At 32.9% G+C, this 22,164-nt stretch overlaps 1 protein-coding gene across 1 annotated transcript in view; it reads left to right on the top strand.

Annotated features, from left to right (window-relative positions):
- The first annotated feature begins 1,356 nt into the window (after positions 1–1,356).
- Positions 1,357–22,164, top strand: part of LOC106054549 (gem-associated protein 5-like) — a 199,569-nt gene continuing 178,761 nt past the window's right edge. Inside the window, exons 1-10 of the mRNA XM_056038406.1 lie at positions 1,357–1,816; positions 8,841–9,022; positions 9,398–9,543; positions 10,302–10,506; positions 10,900–11,053; positions 11,675–11,771; positions 15,054–15,169; positions 15,301–15,386; positions 18,044–18,123; positions 19,118–19,242. Coding sequence (XP_055894381.1) covers positions 1,457–1,816; positions 8,841–9,022; positions 9,398–9,543; positions 10,302–10,506; positions 10,900–11,053; positions 11,675–11,771; positions 15,054–15,169; positions 15,301–15,386; positions 18,044–18,123; positions 19,118–19,242 — 1,551 coding nt within the window. The 5' untranslated portion in view covers positions 1,357–1,456. The remainder of the gene's footprint in view (positions 1,817–8,840; positions 9,023–9,397; positions 9,544–10,301; positions 10,507–10,899; positions 11,054–11,674; positions 11,772–15,053; positions 15,170–15,300; positions 15,387–18,043; positions 18,124–19,117; positions 19,243–22,164) is intronic.

Raw genomic sequence — 22,164 nt, 5'->3', positions numbered from 1 at the left:
TCCCTACAAGGCAGGGTAGAACGCTCGACAAATGCATTAAGCAGGATTACAAATGTAAAAGTTTGTTCCCACTTGGAGAATCTCACCGTAGACTAGACCATCTTATACCAAATTACAAACTTACTCTTAAAACTACAAAGAGAGTAATAAAAACGGTCAAGATGTGGTCTGTAGAGGCTGTAGAAAAACTACAAGGATGCATTGAGAAAACTAACTGGGAAATCCTTATTGAGAACTGTCGAGACATAAGCGAACTAACAGAAACTGTTAACTCGTATAGATATCTATTATTCTGCAAAGAGTTAATAATTCCAACAAATACCAAGAACTTAAAAAACAAACATAGCCAAATATTTAATTGATTAAAATATAATTAAATCATACTCTTTAAAAACAACAACAACATATATTTTGTAATTTGTACCAATAGATATCATAGGGTCTATGATATCTGCCGGACGAAGGACACGTCCTCCTTTTGCACGACGTCTAGTAGGCTAATCATAAATTCCATGATATATTATAGGCTATGTAGGCCTAAAATTATTCTCTAAATGCTTTTAAATTTATGTACACAAGCTCATATTTAAAGTCCGATAATCTAAATCACTATGTCCTATGTAAATATTAAACTAAATGTGCAGGTCAAATAAATAACTTCTATAGACCCTTAATATGTTTCATTTTTAAAAAGGTAAAAAAAAAACTGGGTGAACACCTCCCAATCGATACAATTACATTCCTGGTAGATGGCTATGAAATGACGTTTTCCCACATCTATTTATAAACCGAAAAAATAGGTGTGTCGTGCAGGTGATGGCGGATCATCATTATTTTTAAAAAAGCCCTGACCAATGCCCTGTTCTCCTGGAACGTGAAAAATAATGAACGATTCCACACCTGTCAACTTTAACCTGGAGTCAAAATTAATCATCTGATGTGAAAAGAAAACCCTATATTGGAAATATAGAAAAATGAACCATGCGCAGAATCGTTACAGAAAGTAGTTTAGCTAAAAATATCAAAATAAAGTAAAATTTAACGAGCTGTTCCGTCTGGGAGTTTGATGAGTCTATAACTATGTATTCGTTTGTTTGAATCATCTCCAATAGCGATAAAATGAATATAACATCTCGTTATTAGTTTAAATTTGAATGTTACTATAATAGTTTACCCAACTAAGTATTTTAAGAAGATCTAGATTCTAATTATTAAAGTTTTAATTCAGAAATTTACACGATTTTGTTATATATTTAAAATAAAAAAGAATATACATAAATATTAATATTATTATTACAAAGGGTCCGGTTCTAATAGACAATAAACGGAATCATAGTCTCAAGTAAACTAAAAAATTGGACTAAATTTCACAGTGGGAAAATACAAAACTACGAAGTTAGTCGTGTGCTAAACAATTTGCAATAGAATTCATTGGAATTGATCTGAAAGTCAAATCATGCCAGAAATCGTCCTACCAAACTCACCAAATTGGTTTTTGTCTTCAGTAAGCAGTGGAAATGATTCAGGTCTCTATGCATTTGGAGCGAGAAATAATGTATTTGTCTATGACGTTCAACGAACGAGCGATTCCGACCATGAATTGAATGGGGACAACGGCAACGATTGTACAGCGGTTACAGCGGGTACGGTTGTACCATCATTTGTAGCTTGCTATACTGAACACTCCGAGAAAATTACGGCCGTTACATTGTCTCCAGATTCATCTCAATGGTTGTGCTGCTCATGTGATGAAATCTCAATAAGATTATGGGATATAAGATCACTTGTCACTATTCAAAGTCAAAATGAATGCAAGGTAAGCTTGTCTTCAAACTGATACAATCATACATGATTAATTATCATTATGATAGAATCTAGATCTAGTCATCTAGTAACATACTCTTCATTCAGTGATACTCATTGAAATTGTCAGGGGACGGGTCTCAAGTTCAAAAGTAAATAGATCTAGAATCTAGATATAGACTAGAGGATGCTCTTACTCTTATAGTTTGAACACCCCATCGAATTCTTCTTTCTAAACGGGTCGCTTTTTTTTGTTTGTAATTCATTTGTTTTTATGTTTGGAGCTAAAATCGACGATTCGGGACTGCGCATGTCCAATTTTAGATAAGTTCTGGTAATTTTGTTCCGTTTTTCCAAAGCAGATGGCAGTTATTTAGATTCTCGGTAACCATGTATGTTAAGCTGTTGTTTTAACCTCCCCCGGCAATTCATACCCATATAAGGGATGAAGGCTATATCATGAGCCTGTTTGATCGTAGGCTGATGGGCATATCAAAATAAGCTTCCAAACATCTTTAGAAAGACATTCCAATCATATTTATACCGTTAGCTGTTAAATAAAATTAAAAAAGGGGGTGTCCAAACAAATAATAATGAATTCAGCTCATTCTCCTTTTTGAACACAGCAAAGTCGTATTAAGAAATATTATTGGGATTAATAAATCTATGATTTTTTCAATGAATAAACATGACCTAGATAGAGATATCTAGAATATATAACTTATGAATGAAAGAAAAAGTGTGGGCTGCTAATTTGAAGCCAGAGACCATGCCCACTGCATATGTGATCACGCAAGATAAGCTGGCGGTAAGGAGAGGTATACACTCAGCGAGTATACCATAGTGTCACAAACTATCCAACAGGCAGTGGAGGGAAGGGAGAGAGTCATGAAAAGAATTATAAGCATCAATGGGAGGGAGGGGATGTTAAGGTGTCACAAAACGAACATCCAAATTATGAAAACAAGAAGAGGGTCCTTGGATGGGAGTTAAAAGAAAGACAAAGAGAGAAAATACAAGTAGCCTAGTAGAAAATATCATGTTTATTAAATTAAAATAATTAATTTATAGCTCTATAATCTATATATATAAATTTATTTCTGTCTGTTTCTACACATAGATTATATAGGTATTTAAATAAATAAACTATACACGATATATATATATATATATATATATATATATATATATAAAGAGAGAAAGAGAGAGAGTTGCAAAATTGAATCTACTTCTTTTACTACAATCTAAATAATTTTTAAGTAACACCGATATAATTTATTAGCAATTACATAGTGGTGTTCAACACCGGTGCTCACTGTTCAACTAAAGGAGAAAGCCCAAAAACTGCGTTCAAAATAGGAGCATGAAGTGACCTAATTTATTTTAAAATAAAATCTTGACTATGGGTGGTAATACAAAGAAACACAGCTATTTTTATAGTCCTTTAGTTGCAGAATAAGAATCTGCTTTCAGTTTTTTTGTAAGTTAAACCTTCACCAAATAAAAAAATAAAATAAAAAATTGACCTAGTTCCCAAAAGTCGGTGTTCAGTTATAAGAATCTACCATATATATATAGAGTCGTCTAGTTACTAATGAATCTTATAAAAATCTTTTCGGTAATTCTGCAGGAGTTCAAGGGGCAGCCATCTTTGTTACTATTTTGTTATTGTTTATGTTCCAAAGAAATCCCAAGATAGTGTCTTAAAAAATACCAAGAATTAACATTACTTCTGTGTTTTCAAAGCAATGCAATTTTTTCTTTTAATTTTGACTTGGTGTCAATACAATACGTTTCTTATTGTTCTGTCTTCTCTTCTTTTTAATTGTTAAATATTGTCTGGAGATATCTATTCTGAATTATTCTGATATAGAGAATCTAAATTTAACTAGGCCTACAATAAATATCAGCACAGTTTATTACCAAAAATTAATTGACCTTTATTGCCTTTAAGAACCTTGCCATATTAATATAGAGTCTAGTAATTAGTCTAGTTCTAACACTCACAGTTAGATTATGAGTCTAATTACTAAATTAGTAGACTTATTAGGACTAGATTCTAGATGATACCAGTATAGCTAGATCTAGCATATTATATTATTTAGCTTCAAAAATAAAAACAAACAAAAACCCAAATCGGAGAGAAAACCCAAGATACAAGATTACAGTCTAAACAATAACAAAGATGGCTGCCCCTTGAACTCCTGCAGAATTACCATCTTTTCTTATAATCTTGTAAAATAAATTACAATACAGACGTTACTTCAAAACAGATGATTACATCCTATGCCTATGGCCCTATGCAAGGAAAACCAAAGGCATTGACATAGCACTTAGAATTAGAGTTTAAGATTAAGTATACAATTAACATGCATGACTAGAACTAGATTGATACATGAAATGCATTAAACGTAATTATCTTCTTTTTTGAAGTAAAGATTTATTAATGTCTGTTTTTATATGAGTGTTTCTCCAGTACTGGTGACAAATAGGTATTGGTACACTAAAACGTCTATAACTCAAAAACTTCTTATTAAATTTAAATGTCATAATTTTCTTTTCATTGCACTGAGAAATGGTTTGTATAAATTGTGATATTTTGAGCTTGAAAGGTGCATCTATAGTGGAATTTTAAAATTGTAGAAAATGTGTGAAATAGTGCACAAAATGGCATCTTTTGATGTAACATGTAACACCTGGTTTAGGTTGAAGTAATATTCTACTAAAAGCAAGGATTATTGAACAGACATTTTTGTTGAAATAGGTTAACAATATGATGTTATGGCATTATCTATAATTTTTATTTTATATTTACTTTGGTATTACTTAGATATCGCCGTAAAAAATGCGTCACACGTGCATCACATGGTGTCCCACTAAACTTGAAATTTTAAACCTTTATCAATTGTAAACAAAGTAAAGGATTCTGCTCCCATTTGTGTCTCTGTTACTAAAAGCATCAATGATTAATTTACACAAGTGTTATTTTTCTTTAAAACTGTAAAAATTTATATAATTTTAGTAAAATAGGTCTTGGTGTCCCAGGTGAAGCACCTCAAATGCGCTTGACAAAAAGAACATGTATTATATTTTTTAAACAAAGTTATTAATGTGATGGGAATTACTTAATGGTATCTCTGATACTGCTTCTTAGTACACAATTAGCTCCATTTTCTTGGGAAAAGGCTACATATTATATAGTAATTAACAGGAGACATTAATATAGACATGGTGTCCCACATTTTTTCACTGTAGCACCCGAAACACTGCATGTTGAATCATACCAGAAAACCTCAGAGATCTAGATAATAAGTATTTTTCTCACCAAAGTTTTGAATTATAATAAGAATTAAGCTTATTATTATCAAGTTTGATCTAGAATACATAGAATACTATTTTTTAATCTAAGTTAATGTAAACCTGATTGTTTTATCATTGTTTGTGGTGCTTCATGTGACACTAAACAAGTCTTGATCTAGATATAGGTCTTGTATAGATTTAAATCTACTCTTATATTTCAATTTATATGTAAATCTAGTTTTGGATCTTGTTCTTGGTACATTGAAAGTCAGAAAGCTGCACCTTTTAGTCTATGATTAGATCATATTTGAAGCAGTTATGTCTTTAATATATTTTTAAAGGATTGTTGAACACACACACAAAGGCCTAGTACATTCATTTGTGGTTATAGAAAACTATTTTGTGAATCACTAATAAAACAATAATTGGTAATGTATTTAAATACTTAAAAAAATTGTATTTCAGCATGTATTAACAAAAAAACTATATATATATATATATATATATATATATCATATTGGTGTCCCGTTGTAGCACCTGCAACATCTAGTGATATAATAGTTATGTTAAAATAAATGCTTGAATTATCATTGAGATATTGCAGCAAATAATAGCCTATATATATATATTTAGCTATAATGCAAGTATAGCATATAAATTCTATTTCCTTATAAAAAATCTTACAAATTTAAAAAACTTACCAGTAGTGTTACAGGTGCTACTGTGTCCCATTTTTTAAATTGACATAACGTAAGTGCTCAAAAACTTCAATTTCTCTATCTAGCTGCCTAATACAGTAGAAACATTCAAATTATGCTAAAAAAGCAAACAAATTAACAGTTAGTTGTACTTTAATCATCAATGGTGTCCCAGTGATTCATCTGAAATGCAAAAGTGGGTACCCCTTTTGCTAGCACTGCTGAGGAAATGTACTTATTCCAATTCATTTTCTATTGATAAATTCTTAAAGTACAATGGGTGAAGAAGTGAATACACTTAAAATGAAACCAAAAACTTCCACTTTAATTTTTGGCCTAATGTGACACTTTTTGATACCAGTACTGGAGAAACACTCATATATACAAGATAAGAAAAGATAGAAGATTATATAGTATAGATCTCTAAAGATCTAGATCTATAATATTATTTCTAGATCTTGATTACATTGTAAATCTAGAATCTAGACTTTCTTCTTCTTCTTCTAGCCACCTTTTAGCTGTCTTGTTCTTTTCTTAGTTGAAAGATAGATCTATTTATTGCTCTTTGCGGGGGAGGAAGTTAATATTGTCCAGTTTCTTTGGCATGGTCATTTCTTTGTACATGGCTCTGCCTGTGTTTCCTGTTGCCTATTGGTTCTTTTTTTTTTTTTTTATTGTTGACTAACTTTTGTTCTAAAAATTAAGGTGAAATAGTTAACAGGTCTGGTTGTTCCATCTAGACGATCCAGCCTTTGATAATTTATTGGTCTTTTTATTTCCCATGAGGCCAATGTATCCAGGGAGCCACTGTAATGTGATATATATATATTGATATTTAATTTTGTCATAATTTGATGGATTATTACGATTATTGTTGTCAACTCTCTTGGGCTGGTTGAGCTGCTGCTGTTACTTGCTTACAGAGCAGATTGTAAAGACAATATATCTGATGAGGATTGTACTCCTTCATATAATTTGTTTTCAACTGTCTTTAATGCTATGGTAATTACCTCAATTTCTGCCTTGAAGTTTGAGCAGTAATCACCACAGGGTGAACTTACTTCAAAGTGTTTATTTTTAGAGACTAGGTGGGCACCAATCTTGAGATGTAAGACATCATTGATCATGATATATTTGTAAATAAGTAAATCATAATAATAAATATATATAGCGCTTTGGTCCAATCTCTTTGTGGACCAGTGGGGGGAGGGGGTATCTAGGAGTTGGTTTTCCGTGCTGCCTTTAGGCGCTCAGTAAACGCAACTCTGCCCGAGTCGGGTGTCGAACCTCGAGCCCCCTTCTAGGTAGCCAAGACAAGCCTTCAAGCGCACTTAGCCTCTCGACCACGCTTCCCACTATATATATATATCTAATTTAGAGAATTAATAACTTGATAGATATAGATCTAGAGTTAAGTATTTAGTTATAATTATAGATCTCAGATCTAAATTTAGTCAATTTAGATCTAGATTACATGATTGTCTAGGTCTAACTTGTGTATCATTCATTCTTTGTATGATGATAACAGGCTGTTAGATTTATCTACTAGTACTAGATTTATAGTGTATATACTCTAGTTAAAAATAAAAAGATAAAATTAAACTTTGAAAACATGTTGGTAAATCATAGGCTGTAAAACTTGTACTGTTTTAGGATCATATTTCTAAGATGAAACTTACAACTTAACATTTATAATCTCACCACTTGCTAAAACCATTCATGTGGAAACTTTAAATGCAAAACATTTTGTTTTGATTGTGGGCCTGCTCTGTGAGAAAAATGGCTCTCACTCAGTAGCTCCTCTCTTACTCTTGTCGGCATTTCATTGATTTTTTATCTGGTTGAATGTGAGCACTATACCCATGAATATGGTTAAAAAAAAATCACAGATAGATATTAAAGAGTCTACAGTTTCTTTTGAACAGCTTTGAATGTAGGAACACCTGCTCATGAAAACAATTCATCTTTCTGCTGTTATTATGTGTGGGTTAAAGGGTTTAAACAAGAAAAGTTGAAGAACTGAATTCAATTGATAGAAGTAAACAATTTAAACTATTAAAGCCAGACATTTGCACACTTTAGGCCACTGTCTGCTGAATGGAAGACAAGACCCTAAATTGACTGTCTGAATTAAGATTTAGAGATCAAGTGTCTAGTATCTCAGTTCCTAACAACTGACTAACATGACCATGACATAGTCTTAGACTTTAATGAATACTATACCATTTTTTTTGTGTGTGTCTAAAGAATGAATTCTAAACCTATCTGTATCTGACTCTCAGTTCTTTTTATGACTGTTATTCACTAATATTTTGATTAGAGATGGGAATCAAACCCAACTTTTAAAGTTTGGGTTCGGTTCTATCAGATTTAAGCTCAGGTTCGGCTCATTGACAAGTATAGTTTGGGTTTGGTTCGGTTTGATGTTAAGAAATTAGGTAATAGAAAAATTTATGTGTACATGTAGTAATGTCTAATTCAATTATTTATTATTTTATGCCAAACTTCATTTGGCCTGTTGGCCATTTTAATTTACTAAACTCGAGTCGTGGGTCACTATACATAAATATACAAAAAACATTAAATAAAAAATAAAGCACTTTTTATAGAAACCCATGGATTTCATAAAAATAAAAAAAAAGATCCCCCTTCCAGACCTTGCGATCTATAAAGCCGTTGATGTCAAGTTCATCTGTTTCTGTGGCCCATGGTAATGAGGGTGTCATATGCCCAGCACAACAACCGTCCACCTTTACTTTTCCCCAACTAATGTTAAGTACCCATTAGAGTTCTTTGAACAGGTCTTTGACAGTGGTGTTCATGTAACACTATTAAATATATATATATTTTTTGTTTTGTTTTTGTTTTTGATGGAATAATGTAATTACTGCTAAGTATTAATTATTTTAATTGTATATATGTAACTAAAATTAGCAGGGTGTTCAACTGTACAATAAAGACACTTATTACCTAAATATATTCACCAAATAAATAACTTATTATATAAATATATATATATATATGGTTCTATTTCTGTAGGAAAAACTCACTTGTATGACATGGTGTCCACGTAATACAGATTTGATTGTTACTGCCTGTGAAAAAGGAACTGTGCTGACTTGGAAGCTGAGTAAAAATGCTGTACAAAGTTTTCGGTTTGAGAAGGAGTATGTGTATAGCATAAAGGCATCACCTCATCATGCTTCACAAGTAGCACTTGGGTAATTATTTGTTATTTAAGGCACTTCAACTTAACTAAAAAGTAAAAGATAATGTCCATCACTAGCATGTTTAATGTCAAAGCCACTAGACTAAACTGTAAATGATATTGGAAAATCAGTTTTTCACTAAACACAATGTAAAAATTGAAACCTTTTTATATAGAGAGAAAAATTATGGTTGATTCTGGACTTAAAAGTAGCACTGATTATTTTTATTCATTATTGTAGGCTAGGGGACTGGTCATTGTACATTAAAATCTTGAGAATTTTGTTTTAATTGATTTCAACTTTTTAATATACTTTGATCAATGTACTGGTGTTTGTATTAAATAACTATAGATCCAATAATAATTTTTTTTTGTTTTCATATCACAGATATCGTATGGGAACAGTGTTGATTGTGGATCTCAGCGCTAATGAACCTATCGTCTTACAAAAACTGAGAGGTCAGGAAGGTGAGATCACTTCAATCAGCTGGTGTCCTTTGCGAGGAGAAAATGTTCTGCGTGGCAGTGGTGATGGTATGTTAAAATTTTTTTTTGAAAATGATAATACTTACAAAACATATTATTTTCAGATGGTGAATTTTTTTTTATCTCATTACTGTTTCACCTTTCAAATCTAATTGCACTTAAATGAGCAATGTAGTGTTAGTTTTACTAATAATACAGTATTGAACCAAACATATATATATATAAACAAAAACTTATTGTTTCAATTTTTAAAAAATCTCTTTTGAAATATAGGTCTTTTCACAGGTCTTGGGATAGAAATGTAATAAAAAAAAAAGAATGTTAATTAATAGTGCAAAAATAAATTTAATTGTAATTTAAAATGGTTGTGCTATGCATTATTTTATTATTTGCCATTGTACTGTGCTTTTGTCTTTACATCTCCAGCACCCATATCCTCCCTCCCTCTGTCAAAACAATAATTAAAAAAAATCTTTCCATTTAAAGATATTTCAAGATTTAAAACAAATGTATTAGTAAAATTTGCCATACAATGAAAAGAAATATTCGAAACATTTGACATTAAAAAGATAAAATAATTTTATAAATATTTTAGTTAGGGTCCTGTTTTGTTTATATGATCATAAATAAAAATTGCAAATTCATTATAGTAGAGTTCAATGCATAAAGTTTAGTTAACATTACATCTTGTGTTAACAATAAAATTTTAACACTCAGTTTCGTGTTTCACATTTTCCCATTAAAAGTTGAATTATTGAATGTTTAGATACAATGTGTTATGTTATCACTGTCTTTTTCATGTTTAGATGATGATGGAGTTCTTATAGCAGCAGCTAGTAGAAAAATTGTTAAAATTTGGAGCTCAACCAATGGAAAAGAGATTTGGTTTAAGAAACTCCCACAGGCAGCAACCTCACGTCAAGACCCTCAGGATTTGATGGGCAAAAGGCAATGGTTAGATATCTTATGGCACAAGTCAATGCCCCAGTATATTCTGTGCACATCTTCAGGGTAAACAGCTCTTATTAAGACTAAGACTAAGACTGCTTTATTGATCCTTACGGAAATTTGTTGTGATTACAAGGACTCGTTTCTCATATAAAGACAACACAACAGAAACATACACATAAATACAACAGACAACATAAAGAGTTCATTCAGCGACTACACACAGGTATCTTGGTGCACATATCTTGTGTGACACACATAAGTTCAATGTTAGGGTCAGTTTAAAAATTGTAGGATTATTTTTGCTTACACCATCTCCTTATCGAATCTTCAAATTTTGCAATAAGCAAATGCTACTAGCCATAAAATGTATTTTGGACAATTGTAAAAAAAAAAATCTATTCTCATCTTTTTATAACCTTTTTTTTTTTCATAAGCTATTTATTCTTTCTCTAGGTCATTTGGAGAACTGTTTTTACTGAATGTATGTCAGAAGAATGATCAGGAAATGGAACATTTTACTGTACGTCCAACAGGCAAAAATAGATTTATATTCAATATAGCTGCTGTGGGAGGAGATAAGTTGTGTACATTTTCTTTGGACAGAATGGTAAGAATTAGTAATTTTCATAAATCACACTTACCTCTTATTTAAGCATTTAAAATTGTTACAGTTAATAAAAGGTCACAGAATGAGTAAGATATTTGTTTTTTGTTTTTATGCAATGCAGGTTTAAAATAAAATAAAATTTATGTGCACACGATATGTTACGTGGCAACAAGCTATTGGTCTAAACTGCCCACAGGTTATGACATCGCTTGTCAGTGTTCAGGGCTACTATAACAATTGGTCTTGATGAAAGACAAAAAAAAAGGACATAGAATTTGAGGGCTATAAAATTTGTGTTAGCGGTGGGGGAGCTTTGTAATGCAGGCCATTTTATGAGGGCTTTAAGAGTGTTCTGGGCAAAATAAACATAAATATCCACTATTTAAACCATGGAGTAAAATGGTTATCAGCTAGCATAGAGATAAAATGTAATAAGTGCATATATTTAAATTTGTTACAAATAGATTTTTTTTATATGTGTTTATGCACAATTTTAATACTGATAAATATGTATTGTTGAGAATATTTATTGACCTTTGACTGCTAGATCAAAAAGTATTTAGTGGGTGTAACAATTTTTTGATCTCACTAAAGTTGTGGATTATAAATGGAAATTTTCAGATTTCTGTGTGGAGTTTAAAACAACGCGAGTTACTGTGTTCAATAAGTTCGTTTGGTGGCCATGTTTACTGTATCAGAGGATCACCAGTAGATCCAGGTAAATTAACTTAAATGTTTTTTGTTTATTTTTTTTTAAAGTCAAATAGAATTTTATTTTATTTTCAAAGTGTGAAAAATTAAGTTAGTTTCTGTGACCAACTGGATGTTCCAAAACATTGGATTTTTATTGTGTATTGCTTTATATTATCTGATCAACTAGAGACTTGAATGAGGCAACATTTTCAGACCCTGGAGATTGTTTTCAAACATTATTAAGAGCTTATTGAAAACTTTGCTATTTCAGACTCTTTCTGGGCCATTGGTGGACTCTTTGAAAAAAAGTTATTAATGTGTGTGTATTATGTGTTAGAACATAGCCCAGATATTTATTAGATGCACTTTTAGTCACAAGTCTTTAGTCACTTGTTCCTAGTAAAAGTAAAGTGTTTACAAAATATAATTTATGATTTTGATAGAAAAAAGGAAAATAGTTTTAAATATTTTAATAAGTAAATTTTTTTTTGGATATGGCTTAAAGATCCTGAACATTGCTTTTTAATTTTGTAATTTTCATTGTTTAACAAAGTATTGATATAATTATCTATATTATAAAGTAGAAAATAAGGCGTATGTATGTATGTGCTGAATAGAAATCAAAACCGTTTGACCAATTTTGATAAAACTTGGCAGAAATGTTCCTTGGGTACTAACTTAATCTGTAGTGTATGTATTTGTCACGTACACTGTATCTATATTTAGCCGCCCAAGGTTACCAGCCAGAACTTGTTAGCTCGGGAATTTCCATCACGCAACAAACGTATGTTTTGGAGTGAATGTGTTTGGTTAGAAATATTATTTATTGTACTTTGAGCTGCATTTATTGGTTGGCCTTGCAGTGTAGAGATGTTAGTCACGTGATTACACTCTAGAGCCCGGGAAGATTCTAGATTGACGCCAGTCTTGTGTGGAACGTGTTAGAGATAACATGTACGAGTGTCTAGTGTTAGAACTCAATTATATTATTGTGTAGATCATTGATTCTATTCAAGTACATTTAACCATTGTAATTATTTGTGAATAGCTTTTCCAAGTTTTGAATTAAAGTATTTGTTTTAGACAAAGAGAAGTTTCTCCATTGAATATATAATAAAATACTTAGATCTTCTTGTCAACCAGTAACTTCTAGATGATCTTCTTATCAACTGATGATTTCTGAATCCTCGGCAATTACGATCATTGTTTGTGCTTCAACGTGACATCTTGACATCAAGTTTGATTGTAACATCTAGCACTATTGATGATACGTGACAGTATTGTAGCCCTAAAACAAACTTAAGACCCTAAAAAAAAATGTTGACTAACTCTATGAAAGCATTATAACTTCATCGATCTAGGCTATGTTTACTATATTTACATGAAAAGATCGAAAGGATCTAGATCTAATTTTAAGAACTATACTTTGTGCAGATAGTTTTTTACTTTGACACATTTAAATACAACATATAGTCTATTGATTTTATTATTTAATCAAATTAAGATTCAAATTTGTGTTTTAAAAACATTTTTACATAAATTCGAATACATAGAATTCCTGACGAACATTCTTTCATTAGACATTACGCAAAATTTTACACATCTCTCTATTCCTAGGTCTAAAACTCTAATTCAACTCAAAGATGATAGAACTTCTCTTCGCAAAGATAGTTTTATTTTTTAACACATGAGCATACTAATTATAGATCTTTCATTTAATATTTTAATCAAATTAACATTCAAATTTGTTTTTCTAAAGCATTTTTCATACATTCCTTCGCTATAGCTGCAATGCCGTGTTGACAGACATTTTAATATTTTCATTCATGTGTCGCGCAAACCTTACATGCGCAGTGAAAACATTCTGTGATTGGACAGGCAAATGATGCTTTAAAAGGGTGATATCAAATATACTAACATAAATAATAAGCTTATTGAACCTTAAATTCAACCTTAAACTGATAGATCAAGAATGTTTAGTGAAAGTAGATGCTTTTACTTAATTTAAACAAATGAATCTAACTTTAATCTAGGTCAAAAACTATATTAGACTCTAGATCTAGATCTCTATATATATGCAAGCAAATCTTTTTGTAACAAAAACGGATTAAGGTCGATTAGCTATTTTAATAGCACTAGTCATACCATTTTTACACTCACGCATTTGCTTTACTTATAACATTATTATTTTGTTTTATTATATGAAATTTTTATTATAACTTTTATATAGTGCTTCTTTAATGCGTATAGAATGCTCAGAGTGCTATGGTCCATTCACATTTGTTTCCATGCTGCCTTTAGGTGCTCAGTAAACACAGCTCAACTCGAGTCGGGTGTCGAGCCTCTCAACCATGCTTCCCACAAACTATTTTAACGTACTGTTACGAATCTCACTATCCAGGCTCTCTGCAAAATGCACCATACACCACCAACTTAAAGAACTTGACAAGTCAGGGCTCCAAAATAACGTAAAGGTTTAATGTCCATAAAATAACAGCCAATACTGTACAATGGGCAGCACGTAGAACAGTACAAATAGCTCTGCAATAACAAATATCTCTCCGATAACACCATTCCGCCGTATCAAGTCTTGCACTGGCCTCTCCGTCTCGTTCCGGGCTTGCACTGGGTTCAACAGTTCGGGACTGACTTCACACACTTGGGCTCGTTGTGTCGGACTCGATCACAGACCAAGATCAAGACGCTGTTCGTCTCAACTGTACTTGACAGTACTCCGCACTGAACCGCCGTAATGCTCCGTACAGAACCACACCGCTGAACTGTGCTGTAGTCGACCGGACTGTAGTGAACCGGGCTCTGAACCGTCTTGACTGCGACACCTCCGCTCTTTATATAGGGTCCCTACTGGCCTTCTAGAACCGGACAGAACGCCGTTCGACGTTTCTAGGTGGTAAGATGACTACAACTCTCGTGACGCTAATGAGCTCTGTTCATGACGGCGATTCTTCCCGAACCCTCTTGTTGACACTCGTCTCGGCCGATCGTCGTAACTCATCACGGTTGACCGCTCGTCTAGCGCTGGCCTGGGGCGATTTGCGTCAGCTGACTACACTCACACCACTACCCCCATCTGTGCCACCACCAGGTTTATAACAGTACTATATCAGTAACACGCATATTGAGACCCGCGGGCCGTGGGTAACAGTGCTAAATAAAGATTTCTTATAAATATACTGATTTATTCTCAATTCTAAATTAAATGGGTCTGGCCTCTCATCTACACTCCTGTTTTTAACTATTAATCAACTTATTCAATAAACATTTCTTAAATATTTTTTTTAAACAGGTTTTGTAGCTATAGCAGCTGGGGATAGTGCAGTGAGGATTTGGAATCAGGGCAACAAATCAAACCCTTTAGATTTTTCAAGTTTATATTTTGCAAATAGAGTGAAGATCACAGCGGTAATTTTTCACAATATGATAAGCACGTTTTTTTTTTTCAATTTTTAAAGGACATAGTTTTTTGTTCTTACTATAATATAATGTATATAAATAATATAATCTATTTAAAACTTTGGATTGTATTTCCTTAGCTTGCATGGCATCCAAAGAAGGAAGGACTCTTGGCATTTGGCACTGACCAAGGCAGAGTTGGAGTTTGCAACACCCTAAATTTCAAGTAAGTAGAACAGTTTTAGAAAGTAAATATTTAAAATGTATCTATATAAGCAGATATGTCTCCCCTTCAGCCTACAGTTTCTTTTGAACTTTTTCAGCCAATCTTTGTTCAAGCTGTTGTATAGACAGTATGTCCATTGGAATAGGAAGTACAAAATCATAATGCATTGTCTTCAATTCCAAAGATTAAGGATGAGTGCAGTATTATATATGATAGCACAAACCCAGTTCTGACCTGCACATTTTGCCACATCTAATGCAGACCATACAGTTGTCTGCTTAGTGTGTGTGTGTCTACTTATGTTTTCATTGTCTGCACCTGTTTTTGGCAAGGGCTCTTTTTTTTTTTGGGGGGGGGGGGGGGGTCAAATGTGTGTCCCATGACCTTCATGATAGCTCTCCAGTTGTCTCTTTCAGATGCCATCTGCTGCCAGCCTTATGAGGCTATGATCAAGGTCATTTGAATTGCAATTGGAAGTAGAATGACAAAAGTTAAATTTGCTTAGTTTCAATGTCAAGATAGTTGAGAATAACCTGCTCATAGATCACCTTGGAGTTTTTTAGCAGAATCACTGAATAAGTCATATCCTTCTATGTATTTCTTTTTACTTCACAAATAAATTGCTGTGATTTTCACATTCTTCCACCTTGATTCCAACAATGCTCTGTTACTATTTTAAATTTTTCATAATCAGGGAAGTTAGAATAGTGCTGTCTGGCTAGTTCTTTGCAAGTCAAAACATGTTGCAGCTACATCTCTGTAAAGACAGACCACTATATCTCTGAAACCCAAGAATTATGTATTAGGTAGCAACACCTTATCATCAGCACATAAACGGTATTGATATTCCCTACTTGTCTGCGTTTATTCTAAAATTTTAAACATAGCCATTACTACTCTAGTCATTGAAGTTCAAGTTTTTTTTTACAAAGCTTATACCAACTCTATCTGTCTGTCTGCTTGTTTGTCTGGCCAAAAGTTTGTACTCGTTATTTCTCTGACCCCCAATCTCTAATCAAGCTGAAATTTTACACAATTATTTCTTTTACCTGACAACACAAGAATCAATAAAAAAAAATTAAGCAATTAGTTAATTAACTATTCGTAATAAATTACTTTGTTATTTCAAACAAAAGAAATAATTATTCCCTTTTCCAATGGAAAGAAATAGTACTTAACTGAAGTGGCAACATAAGCTGAATTAGTCCCCTTTATATTTTGTCATTTGAGGCTTATTACTAATTTAATTACATGACTGATCCAAAGTAATAGATGCACTTTATATAAGCTTTGTTTTTAAAAAAGTATTTTTTTTACTTTGTTGTTTTTAATTTGGACACTTTTAACACATCCTATGGCTTCTTCTATGATTGTACATCTTACAATTTAGGGAATTCTCTCTCATTTTGTCTTTCAAAAAACATAATCTTTTCCACACATAATACAAAGGTCTTCCTAGTCAAGCCACAAACTACAAAAAAAAAAAAAGCAACAACATTAAGACCCTATTTTTAGCGGCCCCCAAATGGGGAAAAGACGCTATTAGTTTTGTGTGAAATGTCTGTCCGTCTGTCCATCTGTCCCGTTTAGATCTCGTAAACTAGAAAAGATAGTGAAAATCCAACATCATAATATTTTAGTCCATTCAAAGTTTTGATGCAACGGCTACTTTTTTCTTTTCTGAAAGCGAAAAATCTAATTTTTTAAATCATTTATGCAAGCAGTTTTTTCATAAAAATAACCACTTTTACAACTATTCACTATTAATAGAACTTTACAAACAAGGGAGGCTCTTTAGTAGGGGAGATTACTATTTACCATATTTTGAACAAATTTATGCAAATGGTTTTAGACTTTCTTTTTGTTAAAAATTTTTTTTTTAGACATTTGTATTGCTACGTTATGTAAGTTCTGTCCTATTAATCACTACATTTACCCAAAAATAATGTTTACTTTTTTTTTTAGAGAAAAAAGAATCTATTTAGCATACATATAAGTTAGACATAATTTAAAACAATAATTAATAAGTAGGCTTTCATATTATCATGTGAACCACAGTGCTACAAAACATACATACACAACTGAACTAAAGGAATTTTTTATTTTTTTACAGAAATGTTTTTTTTTTTCTTTTTTTGAGGATTTGAATAAGAATCAATTAGATATTCATTATAAGACATCAGTTAGGCCAGGTTGGCATTTAACTTCACATTCACTTTCACCTGTCCTTTGGTCTGCTGGACCGCTGGGGCACCACATGAGATCTGTTAACATTCTTTCTCCATTCTTCTCTGTCATTTGTCTTTGATAGAATTAATTCTGTGTTCTTTCTGAAAATATTGATACCTGCCTTTTTACCTGCCTGGGTGGACCACTTCAGGGGCCGATATTGAGTTTGTTTCCACACAAACTGTCTTAGTAACCTTGTTTAAAATAGGATCCTCGTGTTTAAAATATCAAAATTTGATCAATGCTTTACACTAATGTATACATACACTTACTATTTATTAGTGTTGCTTTTTATATTTTATAAGCTCCTTCAGTTTACAGTATGATATTTTTTTTTTACTATTTATTTTTGACAGCCCTATAATTGTGCTCTTATTCAAATGAAAGTATTCTTGTGTGAAACTTATCCAAATGTTTTTCTCTTTTAGAGCACCAACAGTCTCAGCAACTAGTCATAATAAAACTGTCTATGTTGTTTGTTGGGCACCACCTTTGAAAATGGAAGCAGGTAACTAACTGGCTGAAGGAAATGTTTTTTAGGTTCTTATATATATATATATATATATATATATATATATATATATATATATATATATATATATATATATATAATATATATATATATATATATATATATATATATATATATATATATATATATATGTATATGTGTGTGTGTGTGTGTGTATAGGAACTTAAAAAATATTTGTAGACCAAAAATATATATATACAAGATTTAACTATTACCGTACATGTATCATGGACATACGGTAGCCAAGACCACTCGACAAGCAGTAATATCCTTGCGAACGCCTGTATGGACAGTATAGAGGGACTTCTTAAGGTCCAACAGTTATGCTGGGCAGGGCATGTATCCCGTACTGAGAACAAATATATGCCAAAAGCAGTCTTTTTTTTTGTGAGCTGAAAGGTGGTCGACATAATAGAGGTGCCCACTAAATGCTTTAAAAACCAGCTTAGGCACCAACTTGCTTTAACTCTTTATCTCTGTAATTGTTTTCCACGTTTTGACAGAACTGTTTTTCATTACATTTGTACATTCTCCCCTGTTATGATTAAACTTCAATAACATTTTTATTTGTTGTCAGAAAATGTTACTTTTGGTATAGGAATTATAGGAGAATTCATGCTATTTTTATACAACACAAATACAAGTTTACAAAACCAAAAATTAACTTAATTTAATGAGGTCAAATCAACGGTAGTATCGTTAATTAGGAGAGAAAGAGTTGACTGACATTGAAGAGAGAACCTGGTTGCAGGTGGCTTCAGAATGAGACAGCTGGAGGTCACTTACAAAGACAGCGGACAAATGTAGATGGTGAAAAGAAAATCTATATTGACCAAAGGCAGACAATGGTTATGCCTGGGCTAGGTGTGACCACCCTTATATATATTGTTATATGTTACCAGTTATATGTTATATGTTACATAAACAAATTTTGGCAAAGCATTATTTATGTTTTCTTTTTCTTCCTAAGCCACTGACAGCAGCTATCAAGTGTACTCTGTTGGAGATGGTACAATCCTACAGCATTTCATAGGCGAGTCCAAAAAACCTGCCATCAATTTTTTAAACTCCATAATGGCTCTGAACAAGACTGAGGTTAGTGTTTGGTCCTTGTAGTCAAGTTCTTACATCACAATACTAATTTGATGGCTCTCACTGTAAAAAATCCAATATTAGACCAAGACTCTTTTTCTTTATTTTGTTTGCTGTCATGTACACAGAGTTGCCTACAAGAATGCATCTTGCGTATTTTGTACGCAAATGGACACGAAAATACGCGAGTACTGTTTATCATCTGAAAATACGCATTTCTCCCACAAAAGCAAAAAAAAAAAGACTAGTAGTTTTTGCTAATCATATATATAGATCAATGCCTGGAAACGGACTATTCTTATTAGATCTAGATCTACCTCGAGATAGTATTGCTTTTTTTTTCTGACGCCCGAAGATTTAAATGTTTACTAGCTCTTACTGATCTAAATGAATCGAAAATTCTTTCAATGTATCAGTTTATATGAAGTCTTGAACCTGATTGGGAGTTAATTGATTGATTAGTTCTTTTCATCTAGATTGGATCTAGAACTAATGATATTTTACGATGTATGGCACCTATGATTGAATTTACGTAAATCTTGATTTAAAATCTAGATCTGTATAGATAATTCTAGTGTAGATAGTAGATATAGATCTACTTGTGACCAGGTGTGCTCTAGACTTAGATTTAGAACTATCTTATCTTATATAATACAGACGTTACTTCAAAAAAGAAGATGATTATGTCCTATGTGTCATGCAACTAGAACTAATCTAGATCAAAGACCTACATCTAATTATAGATTTTGAGAACTGACTAGGTCTAGTAGCTCAAGGCTCTAGATATCTGTAACTAAATCTAGTTCTACTCAAAAGCAGCAATTTCTGCCATCTTATTGTGACGAGATGTTTAATTAGTTAATATTTGGCTTGTTTATTTAAGTCTAGGGGAAATTTTATTATTTTATCCCGCTCACATATACAAGATTTTGGACAGGCACACCGCAACTGACAGTAAGAACAGACCAATATTATAAGTTTATAAATAAATATAATTTAATAAATGAAAGTTTACAAAAGATAAATGATCAAATAAAATTATAATCAAGAAATTATATGAAGGTGCTAATATCTAACATAACTGCTCATCATGGATTGCTAATTGATGAGTGATTGGAAGAGAAGAGTGTTCCTATGCCTTGACTACTTATATTCTTAGCTGCTAGCCCGTGGGTCGTCTTCTGGCGGTCGAAGGACTGGCACTCAGAAGGATGAGTCATCTGGCTCTGTCTTAGGACGTCGGCTCGGGATATTCTCTATGCTGTAGGCAAGCTGGCTCTAGGGTGAGGTCGCTGCCTGTTTAGCAGTAGAGGGGGTTGGTGCTGCAGACTAAGTTTGTAGTAGAAAGATCTCTCAGCTGTGATCTCTAGCTCGTAGAGAGCCGTGCTAACTCAACACCAGTTTATCTTCTGCAGCGAAGGTTGCTCTAATCAGTCGGCATCAGGCAATAGCTATTGGGCAGTGGACAGTTTGGGCCGGGTACTGGGCAGATGATACTGGGCAGTATAAGGCACTGTGGACACTGGGCAATATTTTAAGGCCAAGGACAGTAGGCAATGCCTTCTTGCTAACAGGTATGTAATGGGGGGGGGGGTATCTGGTGTGGTCTGCTCCGGTTACAGCTTTGGGTGGAGATATGACCGTTACAGCATACAGTTACTGAAGCCTCAATCAGGTACAGCAATCGAGGGTAGCTATCGTGTGTAGCAACCAGGCTGGGGATAAGACAGATAATTAGGAACTTCCTAAAGGCATTGTTCAGGGATTCCCAAATGCCTTGCAATCATTCAGATGCAGGCATTGGTATCAATCCCAGTAGGGCATTTAAGACAATTAGTTATAAAGTCTTAAAGCATGCGTATAACTCAATAACAAACAAAATACAAGTAAGATAACCACAGTAAATGGGTTATCATACAATGTAGGATGATATTAGTCAAGATTCATCCATTGAATTTGATTACGACGATAAGTAATCAGTTATAGTAAAATGGGGAATGAGCATTGGCATTGTATTTACTAAAGGATAAGATGAACATAAAATACTAGGGACAGGGCTACAGTAATAAGGGTTTGATTTAATTGATCAAAATTATTTTCATCCAAGGAACTATAAGTTCACAAGGGCGTGAGACAAAATAATATGTATGAGGGATATATAATAGGAATGTGAAATAATTACTTTCCCATGCGCTCTGTAAGTTTAGAGCACTGTGATCTAAGTTCTTAGACAGTACTTATATTCACGAAAGGTTATTGTTTACATCAATCACTAAGATACAGGAATGGATGAAACATAACAAATCAAACACAATAATTATGGTTTCAAATGTAGACAACCATAGCGACATTAGTAATACTATATGAAGATATAGCATCGACATAAAATAGTACAATGTACATGCATAATAAAGTCATGATGTAATGACAGGGAACGTGGTTGTGTACTAATGTGTACTCACACATTCCTATAAGATAAAATAAGTATAGTAAAATGTTTACACTCACCCGTTTGACCCCTAATGAAACCTCACAAAATAAACTTCTTAACAGGGGAGACTGTATGAATTCTAGCGGGCCTAACTTAGAATGCTTGGGTCCTTCTTTATATATAGTTGGGGCATTTTATTTTGGGGAAGAAATCTAGGTGATTTTCTCACATGTATCTATGTACCGGAGATGTCAGGCGTCAGGTCAGATTTATAGTCAATATTCGTTGCCTACCGTGAGAGTAGGGACACTAGCGAATATGTATCTGTCCAGCCCGAGTGCAATGCTATTCTTAGAGTGGTGCGTATCCTGCGTGGGGGGGGGGGGGCTTATTAGGCCGCTGCGTATAGCGCTGGTGCCGCGGCTATTGTGTGCTGGTCATCTGTACAGCGCTAAAAAATTAAAAGTTAGCCCTAGAGAAGCTAGTTAATGTTT

Source organism: Biomphalaria glabrata, chromosome 8 (genome assembly GCF_947242115.1).
Source record: "Biomphalaria glabrata chromosome 8, xgBioGlab47.1, whole genome shotgun sequence".
In the NCBI taxonomy this organism is placed as follows: domain Eukaryota; kingdom Metazoa; phylum Mollusca; class Gastropoda; family Planorbidae; genus Biomphalaria; species Biomphalaria glabrata.
This window is presented reverse-complemented; position numbering and strand designations above follow the sequence as displayed.